The sequence below is a fragment of the Cyclopterus lumpus genome, chromosome 21 (genome assembly GCF_009769545.1).
Source record: "Cyclopterus lumpus isolate fCycLum1 chromosome 21, fCycLum1.pri, whole genome shotgun sequence".
In the NCBI taxonomy this organism is placed as follows: domain Eukaryota; kingdom Metazoa; phylum Chordata; class Actinopteri; order Perciformes; family Cyclopteridae; genus Cyclopterus; species Cyclopterus lumpus.
Window position 1 is genome coordinate 1,579,393 of NC_046986.1, and position 25,404 is coordinate 1,604,796.

Consider the following 25,404-nt stretch of genomic DNA (forward strand, 5'->3'; position numbering starts at 1 on the left):
TATATATATATATATATATATATATAGATTAGTAATATAATATATAATATGTATGTATATATAATTTTTATATTTTATATATATTAATATTCACATATATAAATAATATTTATATTATATATATTAATATTCACATATATATAATACTAATATATAAATAATATTTATATTATATATATATTAATATGATAAACGTGGACAGAGATCAGCTGACCTTATTCTTCTTCTCTGAACTACTCGATGCTTAAAGATTCTACGTTTCTCTTCCAGCAACTCCTGAGTCTGCAGGAGCAGCTGAGGAGTAAGGAGGCGGAGCTAGAGGAGGCCAGGGCGGAGCACCGCTACCTGGAGGGGGGTGTGGCCTCCCTTAGAGACCAGGTGAGCCCCACAGAAAGAGGACTGAAGGGTTTGACCCAGAGTCCAGAGTCCCTCTGTTAAAGTAATCAAATTACTTCTAAGAGTGTATTTCTACTGTGAAGTACCGTTTCTCATACTCTATTTCACATATTTTTGCTCTTTATGGAAATTGATGTCAGTTTTAGCCCAAATCTGAGCATTGATTCTTTTAACTGCACGCTGCATCCTCCCTGTGGTTTGATGTAACGCATCCATCAATGGGGACCCATGTTTTATTTAGAGCTGAAACAGATCTGATCACAGCTGGTATAAATACATGAATCCTGCACTGAGATTCACTGGTGTGGAAAACAAACCAACCCGCTGTTTATGAATCATAATAATGATTAAAACATAGAGTGAGTTTTGCACATTTAGAACATCTGTCACATATTAAGTGTTTTGAAGCACGTTAATGTGACTAAATGAGTTAATGTCCTATTTCAGGTTTTTACACACAATTATTTGTGGCGAGATTTTAAATGAGACTTAAAGAATAATATGTTTTTGATGAAATATCACAATATATATTTATTTATGTGTATATATATATATATATATATATATATATATATCATTTAAGCTTTGTGTTTGTTGCTTTTTCTGTTCGGCACACATGATGTGTTCAAAGAATGTAGGAAAGATGAAAGTCTGACAATAATGACGGTTTTCCAGCTTCTGTCTGTGACGAACGTAGTTTTGGTGATTGTTTAAAGAATTTGTTTTATTTCAATCCCCCTTTGGGTGTAACATAATAAACATTAAAGCTCGCTGTACCTAATAAACTGGTCACTGGATGTACGTTAAATACACAACAGTTAAATCACAAGAGAAAACAGTAGAAAACTGAATAATTTCCAGTATGAGACCGATTATCTGGACAGAGAGCGGAGCATCGTCAGCATAGAGGCGACCGCTCAGGAGCTACAACCCTTCAATATTTAGTCAGTTTTAATAAACAATCTCCAGTTAGTTTGAACTATTAATGCTCAATATCAGTTATTTGTTGTGACCTCTTTGAGCAGATCAATATGTTCAGGACCTTCTCGCTCTGAGGTCGTCTTTACCGTAAGAACACGACTTGAGGAGCCATGAAACGCAGGCAGCAGGTGGCCATTCCAATCATTTGCCCAATTCCTACATTTTCTTTCTCAAATATTGAATTCATAATCACTTTTTATCTCTTTCATAGTACATTTGTGAGTTAAAGTAGTAAGTTAGAAAGCTTCTGTAATTGTTACTTTTTAACAAACAATAGCTCAAATTCCTCCTTTTAACTTTCTACATCCAAATCGATGCAAACCCGCGTGTTCGAGGCGTCGGCCGGCGTGGTGGACGCCGGCCTCGAACACGCGTGTTCATGCATCATGCATGTGTGTGATGTCGTCTTCAATAATTCATGCATTCCTCCACATGGAGCACACTCGCTGGTCTTATTAAAAGCAGCAGCAGAGAAAACAAGCGCTCCTCTTTGTTCTCTGGTCTGACCGATTGTCCTCCCGTCTGCCTCCGTTTGTCCAGCTGCTCGGTAACGGAGACGGAACCAACGGAACCAACGGAACCAACGGAGACCACGAAACGGTAAACACACCAGAGGAAGATTCATGGTCTTGTCTTTATGACCGAGTTATTCATAAAACACTCAATGTTTGTCTCCTCGTCATGTTGATCTGCTGTGATATTTATAGAATATAGACATTAGTGGGAGAAGGAGAGTTTTTCAGGACACACACACACACACACTCACAGATGAACTCCTGACCTCAGAGCTGCTGAACTGAGAGACTCGGTTACATAAAACCTTCTACGATGCTTCTTATTCAGTGTCACGTTTGTGTGTACTTAAGTGCTTCTTTGTCCTCAGCAGGTACTCTGATGTGTACAGGAAGTACTGTGTGTTTCTAAGAATCGGTGCTGGAAGAAGTTTTTATATCCAGAAGTAAAATACCAATAAAACAAAGTAGAAATACTGCCCTGAGAATCCGACATAAGTATTATCAGCTGAATGTACTAGCTCTTCTGTGTAGTGTGTAATGTGTGTGTAACGCTGCTCATGTGTGTTACATGTGTGTGTCTGGTTGTGTAGGCGGTGAATGGCTGTGTTCCCTCGTCGTTCCTCAGCAGAGAGAGGAGGAGTGAGGTCATCATGAGAGGAGGCGTGGCCTCAGAGAAGGAGGCTCTGCTGCTGGGTAAATACAACATATATATATATATATAAACACATCACTGTTACTGAAATCTGAAATGAATTAATAAATTACAAAGAAATGATTTTCCTTGACGTCTTATTGGTTTGTGGATATTTTGAAGCCTCCAGTTCCGCATTACGGTCGTTGCCATCTTTTTTTTTTATCATTACATCACATTACATCACATTACATCACATTACATCACATTACATCACATTACATTACATCACATTACATTACATCACATTACATTACATCACATTACATCACATTTAACAAACTCAGAACAACAAGAATCAAGAAAGTAACGTTTCTTCAAGAAGTCCAAACTACAAAGGGCTTTAAGTGAGTGCTACTAAAGTGCTATTGTCTTTATTCAAGATGTAGTTAGTAAAGATGTGTTAGACCATGTCCTGGGTGTGAGGTTGGACCATGTCCTGGGTGTGAGGTTAGACTATGTCCTGGGTGTGAGGTTAGACCATGTCCTGGGTGTGAGGTTAGACCATGTCCTGGGTGTGAGGTTGGACCATGTCCTGGGTGTGAGGTTGGATCATGTCCTGGGTGTGAGGTTAGACCATGTCCTGGGTGTGAGGTTAGACCATGTCCTGGGTGTGAGGTTAGACCATGTCCTGGGTGTGAGGTTAGACCATGTCCTGGGTGTGAGGTTAGACCATGTCCTGGATGTGAGGTTAGACCATGTCCTGGTGTGAGGTTAGACCATGTCCTGGGTGTGAGGTTAGACCATGTCCTGGGTGTGAGGTTAGACCATGTCCTGGGTGTGAGGTTAGACCATGTCCTGGGTGTGAGGTTAGACCATGTCCTGGATGTGAGGTTAGACCATGTCCTTGGTGTGAGGTTAGACCATGTCCTGGGTGTGAGGTTAGACCATGTCCTGGGTGTGAGGTTAGACCATGTCCTGGGTGTGAGGTTGGACCATGTCCTGGGTGTGAGGTTAGACCATGTCCTGGATGTGAGGTTAGACCATGTCCTGGGTGTGAGGTTAGACCATGTCCTTGGTGTGAGGTTAGACCATGTCCTGGGTGTGAGGTTAGACCATGTCCTGGGTGTGAGGTTGGATCATGTCCTGGGTGTGAGGTTAGACCATGTCCTGGGTGTGAGGTTAGACCATGTCCTGGGTGTGAGGTTAGACCATGTCCTGGGTGTGAGGTTAGACCATGTCCTGGGTGTGAGGTTAGACCATGTCCTGGATGTGAGGTTAGACCATGTCCTGGTGTGAGGTTAGACCATGTCCTGGGTGTGAGGTTAGACCATGTCCTGGGTGTGAGGTTAGACCATGTCCTGGGTGTGAGGTTAGACCATGTCCTGGGTGTGAGGTTAGACCATGTCCTGGATGTGAGGTTAGACCATGTCCTTGGTGTGAGGTTAGACCATGTCCTGGGTGTGAGGTTAGACCATGTCCTGGGTGTGAGGTTAGACCATGTCCTGGGTGTGAGGTTGGACCATGTCCTGGGTGTGAGGTTAGACCATGTCCTGGATGTGAGGTTAGACCATGTCCTGGGTGTGAGGTTAGACCATGTCCTTGGTGTGAGGTTAGACCATGTCCTGGGTGTGAGGTTAGACCATGTCCTGGGTGTGAGGTTAGACCATGTCCTGGGTGTAAGGTTGGACCATGTCCTGGGTGTGAGGTTGGACCATGTCCTGGGTGTGAGGTTAGACCATGTCCTGGGTGTGAGGTTAGACCATGTCCTGTGTGTAGACTGGACCCGATCTGTAGTACGAATGTTTTGAAGCGGATGCTGCAGCCACTGGTAACCGGTGAAGGGAGCGGAGGAGTGGAGTAGTGTGGGTGAATTTAGGTTGAAGCTACAGGATGTTGTAAACCATGGACCTACATGATGTTGTGCAGTGTGGACCTACAGGATGTTGTGCAGTATGGACCTACAGGATGTTGTGTACCATGGACCTACAGGATGTTGTGCACCATGGACCTACAGGATGTTGTGCAGTATGGACCTACAGGATGTTGTGCAGTATGGACCTACAGGATGTTGTGCACCATGGACCTACAGGATGTTGTGCAGTATGGACCTACAGGATGTTGTGTACCATGGACCTACAGGATGTTGTGTACCATGGACCTACAGGATGTTGTGCAGTGTGGACCTACAGGATGTTGTGCACCATGGACCTACAGGATGTTGTACAGTGTGGACCTACAGGATGTTGTGCACCATGGACCTACAGGATGTTGTACAGTGTGGACCTACAGGATGTTGTGCAGTGTGGACCTACAGGATGTTGTGCAGCATGGACCTACAGGATGTTGTGCAGTGTGGACCTACAGGATGTTGTGAAGCATGGACCTACAGGATGTTGTGCAGCATGGACCTACAGGATGTTGTGCAGCATGGACCTACAGGATGTTGTGCAGTGTGGACCTATAGGATGTTGTGCACCATGGACCTACAGGATGTTGTACAGCGTGGACCTACAGGATGTTGTGCACCGTGGACCTACAGGATGTTGTGTAGCATGGACCTACAGGATGTTGTGCAGTATGGACCTACAGGATGTTGTGTACCATGGACCTACAGGATGCTGTGTAGTATGGACCTACAGGATGTTGTGTACCATGGACCTACAGGATGTTGTGAAGCATGGACCTACAGGATGTTGTGTACCATGGACCTACAGGATGTTGTGCAGTATGGAACTACAGGATGTTGTGCAGTATGGACCTACAGGATGTTGTACAGTGTGGACCTACAGGATGTTGTGCACCATGGACCTACAGGATGTTGTACAGTGTGGACCTACAGGATGTTGTGCAGTGTGGACCTACAGGATGTTGTGCAGCATGGACCTACAGGATGTTGTGCAGTGTGGACCTACAGGATGTTGTGAAGCATGGACCTACAGGATGTTGTGCAGCATGGACCTACAGGATGTTGTGCAGCATGGACCTACAGGATGTTGTGCAGTGTGGACCTATAGGATGTTGTGCACCATGGACCTACAGGATGTTGTACAGCGTGGACCTACAGGATGTTGTGCACCGTGGACCTACAGGATGTTGTGTAGCATGGACCTACAGGATGTTGTGCAGTATGGACCTACAGGATGTTGTGTACCATGGACCTACAGGATGCTGTGTAGTATGGACCTACAGGATGTTGTGTACCATGGACCTACAGGATGTTGTGAAGCATGGACCTACAGGATGTTGTGTACCATGGACCTACAGGATGTTGTGCAGTATGGAACTACAGGATGTTGTGCAGTATGGACATACAGGATGTTGTGTATTGTGGACCTACAGGATGTTGTGTACCATGGACCTAAAGGGTTTTGTGCAGTGTGGACCTACAGGATGTTGTGTAGTGTGGACCTACAGGATGTTGTGTACCGTGGACCTACAGGATGTTGTGTAGTGTGGACCTACAGGATGTTGTGTACCGTGGACCTACAGGATGTTGTGTACCATGGACCTAAAGGGTTTTGTGCAGTGTGGACCTACAGGATGTTGTGTAGTGTGGACCTACAGGATGTTGTGTAGTATGGACCTACAGGATGTTGTGTACCTACAGGATGTTGTACACCATGGACCTAAAGGGTTTTGTGCAGTGTGGACTTACAGGATGTTGTGTAGTGTGGACCTACAGGATGTTGTGCAGTATGGACCTACAGGATGTTGTGTAGTGTGGACCTACAGGATGTTGTGTAGTGTGGACCTACAGGATGTTGTGTAGTGTGGACCTACAGGATGTTGTGCAGTATGGACCTACAGGATGTTGTGCACCGTGGACCTACAGGATGTTGTGTACCGTGGACCTACAGGATGTTGTGCAGTATGGACCTACAGGATGTTGTGCACCATGGACCTACAGGATGTTGTGTACCATGGATCTACAGGATGTTGTGAAGCATGGACCTACAGGATGTTGTGCAGTATGGACCTACAGGATGTTGTGTACCATGGACCTACAGGATGTTGTGTACCATGGATCTACAGGATGTTGTGTAGCATGGACCTACAGGATGTTGTGCAGTATGGACCTACAGGATGTTGTGTACCATGGACCTACAGGATGTTGTGCAGTATGGACCTACAGGATGTTGTGTAGCATGGACCTAGAGGATGTTGTGTACCATGGACCTACAGGATGTTGTGAAGCATGGACCTACAGGATGTTGTGCAGTATGGAACTACAGGATGTTGTGCAGTATGGACATACAGGATGTTGTGTAGTGTGGACCTACAGGATGTTGTGTACCATGGACCTAAAGGGTTTTGTGCAGTGTGGACCTACAGGATGTTGTGTAGTGTGGACCTACAGGATGTTGTGTACCGTGGACCTACAGGATGTTGTGTAGTGTGGACCTACAGGATGTTGTGTACCGTGGACCTACAGGATGTTGTGTACCATGGACCTAAAGGGTTTTGTGCAGTGTGGACCTACAGGATGTTGTGTAGTGTGGACCTACAGGATGTTGTGTAGTATGGACCTACAGGATGTTGTGTACCTACAGGATGTTGTACACCATGGACCTAAAGGGTTTTGTGCAGTGTGGACCTACAGGATGTTGTGTAGTGTGGACCTACAGGATGTTGTGCAGTATGGACCTACAGGATGTTGTGTAGTGTGGACCTACAGGATGTTGTGTAGTGTGGACCTACAGGATGTTGTGTAGTGTGGACCTACAGGATGTTGTGCAGTATGGACCTACAGGATGTTGTGCACCGTGGACCTACAGGATGTTGTGTACCGTGGACCTACAGGATGTTGTGCAGTATGGACCTACAGGATGTTGTGCACCATGGACCTACAGGATGTTGTGTACCATGGATCTACAGGATGTTGTGAAGCATGGACCTACAGGATGTTGTGCAGTATGGACCTACAGGATGTTGTGTACCATGGACCTACAGGATGTTGTGCAGTATGGACCTACAGGATGTTGTGCACCATGGACCTACAGGATGTTGTGCAGTATGGACCTACAGGATGTTGTGTAGCATGGACCTACAGGATGTTGTGTAGAAGGCAGAGAGAACAGCAGGGGTAGAGGTGTGTCTGGGGTTCCAAGTCTCAGTGAGAGACAGGAAGTCCAGCGACTGCTGGATAACAAAGCCAGAAATGAAGTCGGCATTGCGGGTAGCTGACTGGCAGTTCCAGAGGCTCCCTGTGACGAGGTGCTGGGTGTGTGAACGAGTCCGAGGTCTAGAGTATCGACGAGTATATATGTGCACAGGTATGGAAGGTAAACACATATTATCAGTGAACAGGAAGTCACCATATCTGGACTGAGGAGGAGCGACGTAGAGACGACATTTGTACGTCTCTTTCGTCGACCTGTCAATCACTGTGTAGCCTCGCCCTAAAGCATACCCTGCTTTATGGTCTGTTTGACTCTAAATGACCATAATTTACTAAATGAACATCACGCTGTATTGAAGAAGACTTGAAACTAGAGATTGAGACCAAAAACTCATATTTACAATGTTTACTGAGGGAATAAATCAAGAGAAGTAGAGTCATTTATATAGACTTCTATACAACCAGAGGAGTCACCCCCTGGTGGTCAGGAGAGAGAATGCAGCTTTAAGACATGAAGCATAGACTTCTATACAACCAGAGGAGTCGCCCCCTGGTGGTCAGGAGAGAGAATGCAGCTTTAAGACATGAAGCATAGACTTCTATACAACCAGAGGAGTCGCCCCCTGGTGGTCAGGAGAGAGAATGCAGCTTTAACACATGAAGCATAGACTTCTATACAACCAGAGGAGTCGCCCACTCGTGGTCAGGAGAGAGAATGCAGCTTTAACACATGAAGCATAGACTTCTATACAACCAGAGGAGTCGCCCCCTGGTGGTCAGGAGAGAGAATGCAGCTTTAACACATGAAGCATAGACTTCTATACAACCAGAGGAGTCGCCCACTCGTGGTTAGGAGAGAGAATGCAGCTTTAACACATGAAGCATAGACTTCTATACAACCAGAGGAGTCTCCCCCTGGTGGTCAGTAGAGAGAATGCAGCTTTAACACATGAAGCATAGACTTCTATACAACCAGAGGAGTCGCCCCCTGGTGGTCAGGAGAGAGAATGCAGCTTTAACGCGCTTTAGAGACCCGGAGGTTTGTCTCCTGATCTGAACTCCTTTTCATATTTCTCTAACATAACAGAAGGTTTTGTCTCCATGGTGTTGGTTTACTTTGTGCTGTGTCTCAGAGGGGAACTCTCCCAGTTCACTGCCCGAGTAGGATTATAACTCATACTGGGACTGTGTGTCAGATGTCGGGGGGGGTCGCAGGGCTTTGAACCCGAGAGTCGGGCTGAAACACAAACTCTGCCTTCTCTTCTTCTCTGATCGCTATCCTGCGTCTCTCTTCCTATAAATCCTCCACAGCAGCCGAGCAGCAGCAGCTCATTTATCTCTCTTAGCCGAGCCAGAAAACCTGGACATGAAGGAGAGAGGAAGGCCGGTGCTTCGTCTTCCTCCCGGCTGCTGCAGTTTTTATTCTGCAGGAGACATTTAGAGACACAGGAGTTTTTATTCAGGGTGAGGATGCAGGTCCTCGGAGGAGTTTATCTAACCTCCAGTCCATCGTCTGGTTGAGCAGAGAAGAAGAAGAAGAAGAAGAAGAAGAAGCCGAAGCCGAGACACACCGCTGGTCGTCACCTTAATGAGTATTTAAAAACACAGAGGAGGCTCTCACTGTGTTTGGTGCAAGTTATAAATTAAACATACACGCACGCACGCACGCACACACACACATACACACACACACACACACACATTCCCTCTGCATGGCTGCCCACCTCTGCAGGACCTTTCACAAATAATCAAGTAACGAGTGTTTTTAGTTCACTCTGCAGCTCTGAAGCTCCTCCCCCTTCATTCATCTCATGGATCTGTGTCTCAGAGTAGCGTTGTGTTCTTACTCCAGTATTAGTACTACTTAGTAGTACTTCGTAGTACTTAGTAGTACCAGTATTAACAGTGAGATACGGTGTCTTCCTCTCTGCAGGCATCATCTCCACCTTCCTCCATGTTCATCCGTTTGGAGCCAACCTGGAGTATCTGTGGTCCTACATCCAGAGACTGGACTCCAAGGTGAGGAGGGACTTTATATATCAATATATATATTTATATATGTAAATATATATATTTATATATGTATATATATATATAAATAAACATATATATATATATCAACATATATATAAATAAACATATATATATATATATATATATATAATAATAATAATACAAATTTATGTAGTGCTTTTCTAGACCCTCAAAGATGCTTCACATAAGGCATAGACAAACAGAACAAAACTAAATAGAAAGGCAAGGAGCAAACAAAACAAACAAACAGAACATTTCGGAGAAAATAAAAACTGGAGAAGCTATGCGGAATGAGTCATGTAGTGGAGGGTAGGGTCCAGGAGTGAGTCATGTAGTGGAGGGTAGGGTCCAGGAGTGAGTCATGTAGTAGAGGGCAGGGTCCAGGAGTGAGTCATGTAGTGGAGGGTAGGGTCCAGGAGTGAGTCATGTAGTGGAGGGCAGGGTGCAGGGGTTAGTCGTGTAGTGGAGGGCAGGGTCCAGGAGTGAGTCATGTAGTGGAGGGCAGGGTCGAGGAGTGAGTCATGTAGTGGAGGGCAGGGTCCAGGAGTGAGTCATATAGTGGAGGGTAGGGTCCAGGAGTGAGTCATGTAGTGGAGGGCAGGGTCCAGGAGTGAGTCATGTAGTGGAGGGTAGGGTCCAGGAGTGAGTCATGTAGTGGAGGGCAGGGTACAGGAGTGAGTCATGTAGTGGAGGGCAGGGTCCAGGAGTGAGTCATGTAGTGGAGGATAGGGTCCAGGAGTGAGTCATGTAGTGGAGGGTAGGGTCCAGGAGTGAGTCTTGTAGTGGAGGGCAGGGTCCAGGAGTGAGTCATGTAGTGGAGGGTAGGGTCCAGGAGTGAGTCATGTAGTGGAGGGTAGGGTACAGGAGTGAGTCATGTAGTGGAGGGTAGGGTCCAGGAGTGAGTCGTGTAGTGGAGGGCAGGGTCCAGGAGTGAGTCATGTAGTGGAGGGTAGGGTCCAGGGGTTAGTCGTGTAGTGGAGGGCAGGGTCCAGGAGTGAGTCATGTAGTGGAGGGTAGGGTCCAGGAGTGAGTCATGTAGTGGAGGGCAGGGTCCAGGAGTGAGTCATGTAGTGGAGGGTAGGGTCCACGGGTTAGTCGTGTAGTGGAGGGCAGGGTCCAGGAGTGAGTCATGTAGTGGAGGGTAGGGTCCAGGGGTTAGTCGTGTAGTGGAGGGCAGGGTCCAGGAGTGAGTCATGTAGTGGAGGGTAGGGTACAGGAGTGAGTCATGTAGTGGAGGGCAGGGTGCAGGAATGAGTCATGTAGTGGAGGGTAGGGTACATGTAATGAGTCATGTAGTGGAGGATAGGGTCCAGGAGTGAGTCATGTAGTGGAGGGCAGGGTCCAGGAGTGAGTCATGTAGTGGAGGGCAGGGTGCAGGGGTTAGTCGTGTAGTGGAGGGCAGGGTCCAGGAGTGAGTCATGTAGTGGAGGGCAGGGTCGAGGAGTGAGTCATGTAGTGGAGGGCAGGGTCCAGGAGTGAGTCATATAGTGGAGGGTAGGGTCCAGGAGTGAGTCATGTAGTGGAGGGCAGGGTCCAGGAGTGAGTCATGTAGTGGAGGGTAGGGTCCAGGAGTGAGTCATGTAGTGGAGGGTAGGGTCCAGGAGTGAGTCATGTAGTGGAGGGCAGGGTACAGGAGTGAGTCATGTAGTGGAGGGCAGGGTCCAGGAGTGAGTCATGTAGTGGAGGATAGGGTCCAGGAGTGAGTCATGTAGTGGAGGGCAGGGTACAGGAGTGAGTCATGTAGTGGAGGGTAGGGTACAGGAGTGAGTCATGTAGTGGAGGGTAGGGTACAGGAGTGAGTCATGTAGTGGAGGGCAGGGTACAGGAGTGAGTCATGTAGTGGAGGGTAGGGTACAGGAGTGAGTCATGTAGTGGAGAGTAGGGTACAGGAGTGAGTCATGTAGTGGAGGGTAGGGTACAGGAGTGAGTCATGTAGTGGTGGGCAGGGTGCAGGAGTGAGTCATGTAGTGGAGGGTAGAGTGCAGGAGTGAGTCATGTAGTGGAGGGTAGGGTCCAGGAGTGAGTCATGTAGTGGAGGGTAGGTTGCAGGAATGAGTCATTTAGTGGAAGTCAAGACCATGACGACGGATGATTTGTCAAAGCGGAAGGATGTAAATGATGAAGAGGAGGGGACCAAGCACAGAACCTTGGGGGACACCGTGGGTGACTGGGGAGGTTGAGGATGTACAGTTTTTTATGGCAATGAATTGATGTTGGTCTGAAAGATATCAGGTGAACCAGGAAAGGGCAGTGCCAGTTATGCCATGGGAATACTGGAGAGGTGAGAGGAGGATGGAGTGGTTGATCTCTCTCTCTCTCTCTCTCTCTCCCCCCGCCCCGCCCCGCCCCCAGGTGTCTCCGGTGGACCTGCAGTGTCTCATGGTCCGTCTCCCCAGCATGTTCAGACAGGAGCTGAGTGGCGTCGGAGCGACTTTAGAGAAACGATGGAAGTTCTGCGGCTTCGACAGCCTCGGATCAGCGTGATGCCCGGATCCTGGTCCTCTGGGACACCTGGATCCTGGTCCTCGGATGTCTCGTCTCGGGGACACATGGATCCTGGTCCTCTGGTGTCTTGTCTCGGGGACACCTGGATCCTGGTCCTCGGATGTCTCATCTCGGGGACACATGGATCCTGGTCCTCTGATGTCTTGTCTCACGAGGACACCTGGGTCCTGGTCCTCTGGTGTCTTGTCTCGGGGACACCTGGATCCTGGTCCTCGGATGTCTCATCTCGGGGACACATGGATCCTGGTCCTCTGATGTCTTGTCTCACGAGGACACCTGGGTCCTGGTCCTCTGGTGTCTTGTCTCGGGGACACCTGGATCCTGGTCCTCGGATGTCTCATCTCGGGGACATCTGGATCCTGGTCCTCGGATGTTTCGTCTCGGGGACACCTGGATCCTGGTCCTCAGATGTCTTGTCTCGGGGATACCTGGATCCTGGTCCTCGGATGTCTCGTCTCAGGGACACCTGGATCCTGGTCCTCTGGTGTGTTGGGGACACCTGGATCAGTTTGATATTTTTACACGTTTGGTTTAATTCCTCTACAAAATAAGAGTATCCGTCCTTTAGTGTTGTGTGTAAAAATGTGTGATATGTTGAGGAGTTGGACCTCCTTTAGGACACATGGTCCTCCCCTAGGACACATGGACCTCCTTTAGGACACATCATCCTCTTTAAGGACACATGGTCCTCCCCTAGGACACATGGACCTCCTTTAGGACACATCGTCCTCCTTAAGGACACATGGTCCTCCCCTAGGATACATGGCCCTTCCCTATGACACATGGTCCTCCTTTAGGACACATGGTCCTCCTCTACGCTGTCCATGGTGCTGGAGTCTCAGAGTCTCTCTTCTGTTTGTTTGGGATATAAAACATATTTTTATTTTATAAATCTATATTTAAATATTAAAAACCGTTCAGGAAGTGAAAACTTCTTTTGAAAAATGTATTTCTGCAAATCGTTCAATTCTTTTGATCATTTTAAAACCCGACAATCGTCCGTTGATCTCAGATTTATTTCTTCATGTTTGGATGAAAATAACATGTGAAGGACGATATTATTGTTATAAATATTATTATGATGGGAAAACAGTTTTTAAAGGTTTTTAGAGGATATATGAGATAAAGGAATTCAATCGTTCCACTTTATTTATTTCCTTATTTCATGAAGAAGCTGACGTTACTGTCTCTGAAGTCTGTATATAAATATGCTGAAATGCACAAAGGTGAATAATGTTTGTTAAATATCAGCCTGAGAGTCAATAACTGATCAGTGAGGAAGACGACGATGAAGGAACTGAAGACGAGGAGCAGATGTTCCCAAAGACTTCTATGCCGTTAGATTATGAATTATGGATTGTGTTCTTCCTGTTTGTTTTTTCTTATTTAAATAAAGTAAAATGTACTTCAGTTTCCAGGTTTATTATCCAAATATGTTTAAATTAGTGAGTTTTATTTATTCATTGTCTTGTTTTGTTTGTTGTTGTACAACTCTTTTCGGCCACAAGAGGGTGCATCACTTCCTCCTAAACGCTCACAGGAGGATGTAAAAGTCTGCAGAGAGCTTCTGATGAACCACAGGCGGTAAGTTAGCTACATTCAACTAACTTAAGTTAGCTACATTCAACTAGCTTAAGTTAGCTACATTCAACTAACTCAAATTAGCTACATTCAACTAGCTTAAGTTAGCTACATTCAACTAACTTAAGTTAGCTACATTCAACTAGCTTAAGTTAGCTACATTCAACTAACTCAAATTAGCTACATTCAACTAGCTTAAGTTAGCTACATTCAACTAACTTAAGTTAGCTACATTCAACTAACTTAAGTTAGCTACATTCAACTAGCTTAAGTTAGCTACATTCAACTAACTTAAGTTAGCTACATTCAACTAGCTTAAGTTAGCTACATTCAACTAACTCAAGTTAGCTACATTCAACTAACTCAAGTTAGCTACATTCAACTGACTTAAGTTAGTTACGTGTAATTTACTTAAGTTAGCTACATTCAACTAACCTAAGTAATGTAATGTCTTCACCCATATCACTGAAAGAGGCCGCTGAGGCTGTCAAAAAGCTACTTGGTGGCGTCGGAGGGGATGAGATCTGCGCTGAGATGCTGAAGGCTCTCATTGTTGGGCTGTCTTGGCTGACACGCCTTTTCAATGTCGCATGGGGGTCGGGAACAGTGCCCACGGACTGGCAGACCGGGGTGGTGGTTCCTATCTTCACTATCGTGGTATCACACTACTCAGCCTCCCAGGGAAAGTTTATGGCCGGAAAGGATTGTGCAGCAGATTCTAGAGGAGCAGTGCGGATTCTGTCAAAAAACCCGGTCCCTCAGGTTTTTGAGGGGTGTGCTGCAGGAGGATGGGCTGCCGGTCCCATTGCAACGGGCCATCCGGTCTCTGTAGGCCTGCAGTAGGAGATGTGTTCGCATTCTAGGCATTAAGTCAGACACGTTCCTGGTGGGTGCTGCCCTTTATCACCGGATATCCAGGCGCAGGTGGAGAACGTCGGGATCGCCTCTCTGCTGTTTGCAGATGATGTGGTCCTGTTGCTAACTTAAGTTAGTTACATTCACACTTACGTTAGCTACATTCAACGATCTTACGTTAGCTACATTCACCTAACGCTAGCTCACTAACATCTGTTGTGGTTGTTGTGGTCTCTCGGGCTCTTGTATTTTATTTAGTATTCAGTCCATTCAGTCTTTGTCCCGGCTTTATTACTCTATTATTTCTAATTCATAATAATTACTTTATTCATCTGAAAGGACATAATGTCATTAAGAGACGTCTTTATAATGACTGCTGCCTTCACTTCCTCCGGTCTTCAGTTTAACCCTGCGACATTGAATGAAGCGCCGTCAGTTGGTTCATTAACATTCATTTGATGCTGTTGTTCTGTAATGAGCACAATGTGTCACATTAGTTTGCATTATTAAAGCAGAGTGTCTGGAGCTAACCGCTAACCGCTAACTGCGACAGCCCCACTGCTGCTGTTTGTCCTCCGGTTAAAGCTGCTGCGTCTCCTCGGGGTCCGACACCACAGAAGAAGACACACAGCAGTATTCATGTCTCTGATTCACAGCTGGCTCTCCTCTCTGTAGATGAGCTGGTGTGTTGTATTCAAACTACAGTGGGTTTATTTTCAAAGACGGAAGAAGAAATGGGGAAGGAGAACATTCTGAAATGTCTACGTCGCTCCTCCTCAGTCCAGGCATGGTCACGGTGGACAAAACAGACTTATCCACAAAGACTAATCTGGCGACCCTGATAAACTCTCCTGCGACCCTCCGGTGGGTCCCGGGCCAGTGTTTGTGCATCGCTGCTCTGACTGTAGCCTGGACTTTATGAATCATGTTCATAGAGACGACATGCTGCAGTGGAGCCTGCCAGCTGGGACGCATCCTCCTGTCACATGTTTTCAAGAAGAAGAAACAGCTCAACAGCCCCAAAAATATATCACTGTGTGTGTGTGTGTGTGCAGGTGTGTGTGTGCAGGTGTGCGTGTGTGTGCGTGTGTGTGTGTGTGTGTGTGTGCAGCCCTCCATTAGCAGGGCTTCGTCTCTAATGACAGCAGCTCTAATTAGCGGCGGCTCTTTCTGTTCTCTTTGTCGGCGCCGTGTCGACTCGCTCCTTCATGTTCCCGTCGCTCTTTATTCCACCTGGCAGACGTTACTGAGGGGGAACCGCGCCGTGAAATCAGCTCGGCTGTTTGTAAATGATGTTCGATGTTTGTTACTGTGGTGGAACCAGAGGTTGGCGGTCATGAAGTACTCTCACTCAGGTACTCTGTATTGTTGTACTCTCCTTCCAGCTCTGGTTTGGTCTCCACCGTCTCCTAAAACATCACGAATGTTTTTAACAACGAGGTGAACGCAGTTTCTTCATTTATGTTACAGTTATTTTATGCTGGAGCGGTCAGGGTTACCGTGGTTACCGGGTCGGTAGTCTCAGCAGGGGTGATGATGCAGAGCGAGCGCTGCTTCTCACTCTCCTCACCATCATTCCAACCCGAGGGATTGAACCGCCGGCCTCCTGGTCACAAAAAACTCAAAATGCAAATATGATCACGTATCAGATCTCAATTCATGGAATAACTTGATTTTAAATGGACATCATCCAGCGAATTGCAGAGATTTACTGCAACATTTCTATTTTTAATATTAATAATAATGATGCACCTTCGAATGCAAGTGGGTCAAAGGTCAAGGTGCCACATTATGAGGAAGCAAGTGACTGCATGTGACAGTACTCAGCGTTACTGTCTACTTTGTGTACTGTTCCTTTAAGAAATGCAGCAGCCAGCGTTACTTACTGTTAAGAGCAGTACAGTACTCTAAGAGCAGTACTCTAAGAGCAGTACAGTACTCTCTAAGAGTAGTACTCTAAGAGCAGTACTCTAAGAGCAGTACAGTACTCCCTAAGAGCAGTACTCTAAGAGCAGTACTCTAAGAGCAGTACAGTACTCTCTAAGAGCAGTACTCTAAGAGCAGTACTCGCAGTACTCTAAGAGCAGTATTCTAAGAGCAGTACTCTAAGAGCAGTACTCTAAGAGCAGTATTCTAAGAGCAGTACTCTCAGTATTCTAAGAGCAGTACTCTAAGAGCAGTACAGTACTCCCTAAGAGCAGTACTCTAAGAGCAGTACTCTAAGAGCAGTACAGTACTCTCTAAGAGCAGTACTCTAAGAGCAGTACTCGCAGTATTCTAAGAGCAGTACTCTAAGAGCAGTACTCTAAGAGCAGTATTCTAAGAGCAGTACTCTCAGTATTCTAAGAGCAGTACTCTAAGAGCAGTATTCTAGGAGCAGTACTCTAAGAGCAGTACTCTAAGAGCAGTACAGTACTCTCTAAGAGTAGTACTCTAAGAGCAGTACTCTAAGAGCAGTACAGTACTCTCTAAGAGCAGTACTCTAAGAGCAGTACTCTAAGAGCAGTACAGTACTCTCTAAGAGCAGTACTCTAAGAGCAGTACTCGCAGTACTCTAAGAGCAGCATTCTAAGAGCAGTACTCTAAGAGCAGTACTCTAAGAGCAGTACTCTAAGAGCAGTACAGTACTCTCTAAGAGCAGTACTCTAAGAGCAGTATTCTCAGTATTCTAAGAGCAGTATTCTAAGAGCAGTACTCTAAGAGCAGTACTCTAAGAGCAGTACTCTAAGAGCAGTATTCTAAGAGCAGTATTCTAAGAGCAGTACTCTAAGAGCAGTACTCTAAGAGCAGTATTCTAAGAGCAGTACTCTAAGAGCAGTACTCTCTAAGAGTAGTACTCTAAGAGCAGTACTCTAAGAGCAGTACTCTCTAAGAGTAGTACTCTAAGAGCAGTACTCTCTAAGAGCAGTACTCTCTAAGAGCAGTACTCTAAGAGTAGTACTCCAAGAGCAGTACTCTAAGAGCAGTACTATAAGAGCAGTATTCTAAGAGCAGTACTCTAAGAGTAGTACTCGCAGTACAAAGTGTGTTTGTCGTTCTTTGATGAGGTCACATCACGTAAAAACAACAGAATGACAAGATGCTGCACAACAGTTGCTTAGCAACCAGTGTCTGGCCCCAGTGATGGAGGTCAGGATTCATCTTCAGATCTGAGATCAGCCTGGAAAACAAAAACACAGAACTCAAAGAACAGGTTTTATTTCTGATGTCCAAAGAATATTAAATGAATTACTCAACACACTGTTTCTTCTTCATGGATCCATAAATCTGCATCGTAGGAAATAGAAACGTTGAATATTTTCACTTGTTTTACGTTCATAAACAATTTACCTTCATATTTAAAATATTATTTAAAGACTTCAGCTCATTCTAAAAAAACAACAATAACAACAAATAAGACTGTTGTTGCTTGATTGGATTATTATTATATTGTTAATTGTTTTCTTATATAAGCCAACTAAAAACAATTGTATACAATTGTATACATTTTTATTGTTTTGTTTAAAATTAAATAATCGTGTGAACAGAACAAGTATACATTTATATAAATATAAATATGTATTTATTTAATTATATATATATATATATTTATACATATTTATATATATACATATATTATTATTATATTATTTATTTATATATCCATCCATCCATCCATTTTCAATACCGCTTATCCTCATTAGGGTCGCGGGGGCGCTGGAGCCTATCCCAGCTGACATATATATATATATACATATAAATGTGTGCATATATCATATATGCACATATTTGCATATATGTATGTATGTATTTATGCACATAAATGCATATATATATATGCCTATATGTGTATTTATAAATGTTTTGTTCTCTTCCAACAGGCCCACACTGACACCTGGTGGCCGAGGCGTCACATTGCATGTCCTCATGTTGTGTTTGTTGACGATAGGAAGAATTATAAGTTGCCAGTTTAATTTTCAATTATAATAAAATTGAAAGCCTCAAACTACAAAGCTACAAAGAGGCTGCTCAGAAGGAGTGACACTCACAGAGAATAATGACTTCCTAATAGACAAATGGTGTCTTCATAGCAGAATACTGTTACAAACCATTTATTACATCTGCTTCTTTTAAATGCTAAATTAAGTGATGTGACCATTAAATCTTCATGTAATTAAGTTTTCATGACAATATATTAAATGAGATGTACAGCGGAGCAGGAACAAGGGTTGCTATATTAAGATAATTGTTTCTGGTTAAATGATATATGATTAATTTATTTCAATGTTTATATCTAAAGATTCAACACCTGTCAACTAAGATATTATATTCATTATTCCATAAAATATTTAACATGGAATAATGAATACTTGACCGTCAGTAAAGGGAAGATTTAATGAAATGATGCTCAATGAGTGATTATTAAATACTATAATATGACTTTATTATTATATACTATATACTATAACTTTATTATTATATACTATATACTATGACTTTATTATTATATACTATGACTTTATTATTATATACTATAAACTATGACTTCATTATGATATACTATGCCTTTATTATTAAATACTATGACTTTATTATTATATACTATATACTATGACTATTATTATATACTATGCCTTTATTATTAAATACTATGACTTTATTATTATATACTATAAACTATGATTTCATTATTATATACTATGACTTTATTATTAAATACTTTATACTATGACTTTATTATGTATTATATACTATGACTTTATTATTATATACTATGACTTTATTATTATATATTCTATACTATGACTTTATTATTATATACTATATACTATGACTATTATTATATACTATGCCTTTATTATTATATACTATGCCTTTATTATTATATACTATGACTTTATTATTATATACTATATATTATGACTATTATTATATACTATGCCTTTATTATTATATACTATGACTTTATTATTATATACTATATACTATGACTTTATTATTATATACTATATACTATGACTATTATTATATACTATGCCTTTATTATTATATACTATGACTTTATTATTATATACTATATACTATGACTTTATTATTGTATACTATATACTATGACTATTATTATATACTATGCCTTTATTATTATATACTCTGACTTTATTAGTATATACTATATACTATGACTTTATTATTATATACTATAAACTATGACTTCATTATTATATACTATGACTTTATTATTATATACTATAAACTATGACTATTATTATATACTATGATTATTATTAAATACTATGACTTTATTATTAAACTATACTAATACTTTATTAAAAACTATACTATGACTTTATTATTATATACTATAAACTATGACTTCATTATTATATACTATGACTTTATTATTATATACTATAAACTATGACTATTATTATATACTATGATTATTATTAAATACTATGACTTTATTATTAAACTATACTAATACTTTATTAAAAACTATACTATGACTTTATTATTATATACTATAAACTATGACTTCATTATTATATACTATGACTTTATTATTATATACTATAAACTATGACTATTATTATATACTATGATTATTATTAAATACTATGACTTTATTATTAAACTATACTAATACTTTATTAAAAACTATACTATGACTTTATTATTAAATACTTTATACTATGACTTTATTATATATTATATACTATGACTATTATTATTAAATACTATATACTATGACTATTATTATATACTATGCCTTTATTATTATATACTATGACTTTATTATTATATACTCTGACTTTATTATTATATACTATATACTCTGACTTTATTATTATATACTATAAACTATGACTTCATTATTATATACTAATACTTTATAATTATATACTATAAACTATGACTATTATTATATACTATGACTATTATTAAATACTATGACTTTATTATTAAACTATACTAATACTTTATTAAAAACTATACTATAACTTTATTATTATATACTATATACTATGACTTTATTATTATATACTATAAACTATGACTATTATTAAATACTATGACTTTATTATTAAACTATACTAATACTTTATTAAAAACTATACTATGACTTTATTATTAAATACTTTATACTATGACTTTATTATATATTATATACTTTGACCTTATTATATACTATATACTATGACTATTATATACTATGCCTTTATTATATACTATGACTTTATTATTATATACTATAAACTATGACTTCATTATTATATACTATGACTTTATTATTAAATACTTTATACTATGACTTTATTATATATTATATACTTTGACTTTATTATTATATACTATATACTATGACTTATTATATACTATGCCTTTATTATTATATACTATGACTTTATTGTTATATACTATATACTATGACTATTATTATATACTATGCCTTTATTATTATATACTATGACTTTATTATTATATACTATAAACTATGACTTCATTATTATATACTATGACTTTATTATTATATACTATAAACTATGACTTCATTATTATATACTATGACTTTATTATTAAATACTTTATACTATGACTTTATTATATATTATATACTTTGACTTTATTATTATATACTATATACTATGACTTATTATATACTATGCCTTTATTATTATATACTATGACTTTATTGTTATATACTATATAATATGACTATTATTATATACTATGCCTTTATTATTATATACTATGACTTTATTATTATATACTATAAACTATGACTTCATTATTATATACTATGACTTTATTAAATACTTTATACTATGACTTTATTATATATTATATACTATGACTTTATTATTATATACTATAAACTATGACTTTATTATTATATATTATATACTATGACTTTATTTCTTATATACTATATACTATGACTTTATTATTATATAATATATACTATGACTTTATTATTATATACTATGCCTTTATTATTAAATACTATGATTTTATTATTAAACTATACTAATACTTTATTAAAAACTATACTATGACTGTTATTAACAACCGTATTCTGACTTTATAATACTATGACTATTAAATACTAATACTTTATTATTAAATACTAAGTATTATGACTTTGTTCAATACTGTGACTTCATTATTAATCATTATTAAAATACAGATCCTCAGACTGGATCCAAACTAATGACATATGTCATAGTACATACTTTGCATTTGATGAACATAAGCACTGAATATGTCCACCATGACCGTCCTCCAGCAGCAAAGAAGAGAGCAGACTGAAGTGCTGAGTCATGCTTTATTAAATGCTTCATTAAATCAATATGTGGAGAACAACTCGGGAGGCTGTGAAACGCACCACGCCGGCCGGTCGACGCAAAGCGCCGGGCGGCGCGGCGGCGGGTGTCGGCCGCTCGGCGCCGCCCGGCTCGACCGGCTCCTACAAACTAAACACACGCACACTGCAGCCTCCGGAGCGGCTCTGCCGCTGCGACGCGAGCGCCGAGGACTCGGACTCCCGTCCCCCCCCCACGTGACCGGCCGGGTCAGCGGAGCGGCGCGGGGGCCGAGCGGGCGGTCGGGTCGCAGAAGCAGAGAAAAACAACCAAAACAAAAACAACACTTGCGCTCAGGGCGCGCGTCGTCGAAACGGCGGTATGACGTAATCAGTCGGAGCGCGAGGTCCGGGCGCGCCGCCTGCGTGAGGGTGACGCAGGCGGCGCTCGCGACCTCGCGCCCTCGTTACAAAGTAGTGACGTCAACAGGGAGCCTCTCACCTGTTGAGGCGATCTTTAGACTTCAACTTAGCGTTGAGGCACAACGTTTAGTTGCTCGACAGGGTATTCGTTCATGAGGAACTTTCTCCTGTCGATTGTAGTTTCATTTAGTTTCAGTTCATATTATTGTCATAAATAACTATGCATACATTCCCCATAACCGTTCAATTCGGCTATATACATTATGTACATGTCACAGAAAAATGGATCAAAAATCCTAAGTCATAGTTATCCAATATGGCACATTTTATAACAACTTTAGACTCGGTCTAGTTTGGCATAAATTAATGTCAAGATTGGTACAAAAATAGTTCATATTTACAAGAACAGAAATCCAGATCTTTATCGTGTCGATTATTTTTGCTCGATTAATAAATTAAAAAGGCGCGGGAAGAGGGGGAGTGTGGAGATCACATTCCTTTCTGTTTCTACACCGATCGAATGCTGATGTGAACGGTCGCCGTGTCGGAGCCGAGCTCGCTGGCCAGCTTCAGGGTGTAGGTCCCTGCGTCTTCCTCCTTCACGCCGGTGATGATGAGGGTGGTCAGGTCTTCCGAGGTCTCGATATGGAAGCGTCCGCCGTCCGTCTCCTCGATGGTTCTGCCGCTGCGGGACCACTGGATGTGTTTGGCCTCGCCGGAGAAGGCGCAGGTGACGGTCAGGACTTTGCCCGGCTCAATGCTGATGTCCTCCGGCAGAGCCTCGATCCTGGGAGCAGAACCTGGGAACCACAGAGAGCTTTAAAATAAGGGACCACTAGGAGGCATCGTTAGGATTCTATCAACACTGCTCAAGGGTTCGGTTCTTTTTGATTGTATTGTGAGAAAAGGATCAACAATGATCTATTATTCTTGTATCTTACCAGGCGGCAACCTCCGGTTCTTTAAAGTGTCTTAAAGCTGCATTCTCTCTAGTGGCCACCAAGGGGGCGACTCCTCTGGTTGTATAGAAGTCTATGCTTCATGTGTTAAAGCTGCATTCTCTCTACTGACCACCAGGGGGCAACTCCTCTGGTTGTATAGAAGTCTATGCTTCATGTGTTAAAGTTGCATTCTCTCTACTGACCACCAAGGGGGCGACTCGTCTGGTTGTATAGAAGTCTATGCTTCATGTGTTAAAGTTGCATTCTCTCTCCTGACCACCAGGGGGCGACTCCTCTGGTTGTATAGAAGTCTATGCTTCATGTGTTAAAGCTGCATTCTCTCTCCTGACCACCAGGGGGCGACTCCTCTGGTTGTATAGAAGTCTATGCTTAATGTGTTAAAGCTGCATTCTCTCTACTGATCACCAGGGGGCGACTCCTCAGGTTGTATAGAAGTATATGCTTCATGTGTTAACGCTGCATTCTCTCTCCTGACCACCAGGGGACGACTCCTCTGGTTGTATAGAGGTCTATATAAATGACTCGATTTAAAAAAATCCGGCACCAACAATGCGTTGTGTTGCTCAACCACCGTAGTTTATGGTTTGTAGCTATGAATTCAGAAGGATTGCCTTTTGTTATATTAAAGTGGAAGTGACGGAGCTACTCTTAAAATGCCACAAAGAGCAACAGCTTCACACATTTCCAATCTTACCGATTGCTCTGAAGGAGGATCCCTCCATGTGGGAGGAGCTGCCGGAGCTCATGGCGTACGTCTCGGATGCCATGGAGGACATGCTGGACATGGACATGGTCTCAAGCTTCATCTCAGCTGCCATGCTGCTGATGGAGCTGGACTCCATCATGGACGACATCATGGACTGCTGGGCGGATGAGGAGGAGAAGGAAGACGACTCCGCCATCATGTGCACTTCTTTCTTCATCATCATGGATGAGCTCATGGAGGAGGACGACGACTCCTTGTGGCTCATCGCCATCGATCCTGATGCTGCAGAGGGAAACGGTACATACGTTAATCTTCAGCATTTCTTTAACTATCATGACTTTGGACTAAATCTGCTTGGATGCTCGAGGCAGGTGCTCACCTTTAAGAGCCACTTGCTGCTCACGGTAGGCTGCGATCTTCATGCGCATGGACTGGAAGACCTGTCCGCTGAAGGAGAAGGAGGATTTGGACATTCCTCCCTCTGACGTCATCTCACAGGTGTACTCTCCCTGATCACTGTCTGCCAGATCGTGGATCAGAAGGCTGCAGGAACCCTCAGAGTAGTGCATCTCAAAGCGGATGCTCTGTGAAAGCCTCCTTCTGTTCACGTACCACACCGCCCCCCTGACGCTGCTGTCGCAGACACAGGACATCCTCACCGAGCCCTCACTGGCCTCGGCCTTCAGCTGACTCAGGACCTTGGGAGGTTCCGGGATTGGGGATTTGACGGTGGATGGAGACACAACCCTCTTGGGGGATATGATGGGAGGAGGAGACTTCACCCTCGAAGGTAATTTGATTCCCTCTGGCTCAGGGGACTTCAAGGCCCTTGGTGATTTGATGCCTGAAGGTTCTGGGGACTTGATTCCTCTTTGTGTTTTGATTCCTGCAGGTTCTGGGGATTTGACACCTCTTGGTGATTTGATGCCTGAAGGTTCAGGGGATTTGACACCTAATGGTGTTTTGATTCCTGCAGGTTCTGGGGATTTGACACCTCTTGGAGATTTGATTCCTGTAGGTTCAGGGGATTTGACACCTATTGGTGATTTGATTCCTGTAGGTTCTGGAGATTTGACACCTATTGGTGATTTGATGCCTGTAGGTTCTGGAGATTTGACACCTATTGGTGATTTGATGCCTGTAGGTTCTGGGGATTTGACACCTATTGGTGATTTGATCCGTGCAGGTTCTGGAGATTTGACTCCCCGAGGTGATTTAGCTTCCTCAGGTTCGGGTGACTTTACTCTCTCCGGGGACTTGACTGGTGGTGGTGACTTGTGTCTGGGTTCAGGGGATTGTATACCCTGTGGTGACTTAACTCTCTCAGGTTCAGGAGATTTCACACTCGGCGTTGGCGACTTCACACTTGGAGTCGGAGACGTTACGCTTGGTTCAGGAGATTTCACACTCG

General features: G+C 42.6%; 2 protein-coding genes across 3 annotated transcripts in view; one reads left to right on the forward strand and one right to left on the reverse strand.

Moving 5' to 3' along the window:
• Positions 1–13,596, forward strand: part of enox1 (ecto-NOX disulfide-thiol exchanger 1) — a 73,830-nt gene extending 60,234 nt beyond the window's left edge. The window contains exons 12-16 of one of the 2 annotated variants that reach the window (XM_034562395.1): positions 271–378; positions 1,918–1,977; positions 2,483–2,585; positions 9,579–9,664; positions 12,032–13,596. In XM_034562395.1, the coding sequence (XP_034418286.1) occupies positions 271–378; positions 1,918–1,977; positions 2,483–2,585; positions 9,579–9,664; positions 12,032–12,163 (489 nt within the window). In that variant the 3' untranslated portion in view covers positions 12,164–13,596. The remainder of the gene's footprint in view (positions 1–270; positions 379–1,917; positions 1,978–2,482; positions 2,586–9,578; positions 9,665–12,031) is intronic. The other variant, XM_034562396.1, reaches the window with a different exon arrangement.
• Positions 13,597–22,684: 9,088 nt separating this feature from the next.
• ttn.2 (titin, tandem duplicate 2) overlaps positions 22,685–25,404 on the reverse strand; it is a 197,493-nt gene continuing 194,773 nt past the window's right edge. The window contains exons 247-250 of the mRNA XM_034561708.1: positions 25,156–25,379; positions 24,373–24,963; positions 23,982–24,269; positions 22,685–23,125 (exon numbers count right to left, since the gene is read on the reverse strand). Of these exons, the coding sequence (XP_034417599.1) occupies positions 22,833–23,125; positions 23,982–24,269; positions 24,373–24,963; positions 25,156–25,379 (1,396 nt within the window). The 3' untranslated portion in view covers positions 22,685–22,832. The remainder of the gene's footprint in view (positions 23,126–23,981; positions 24,270–24,372; positions 24,964–25,155; positions 25,380–25,404) is intronic.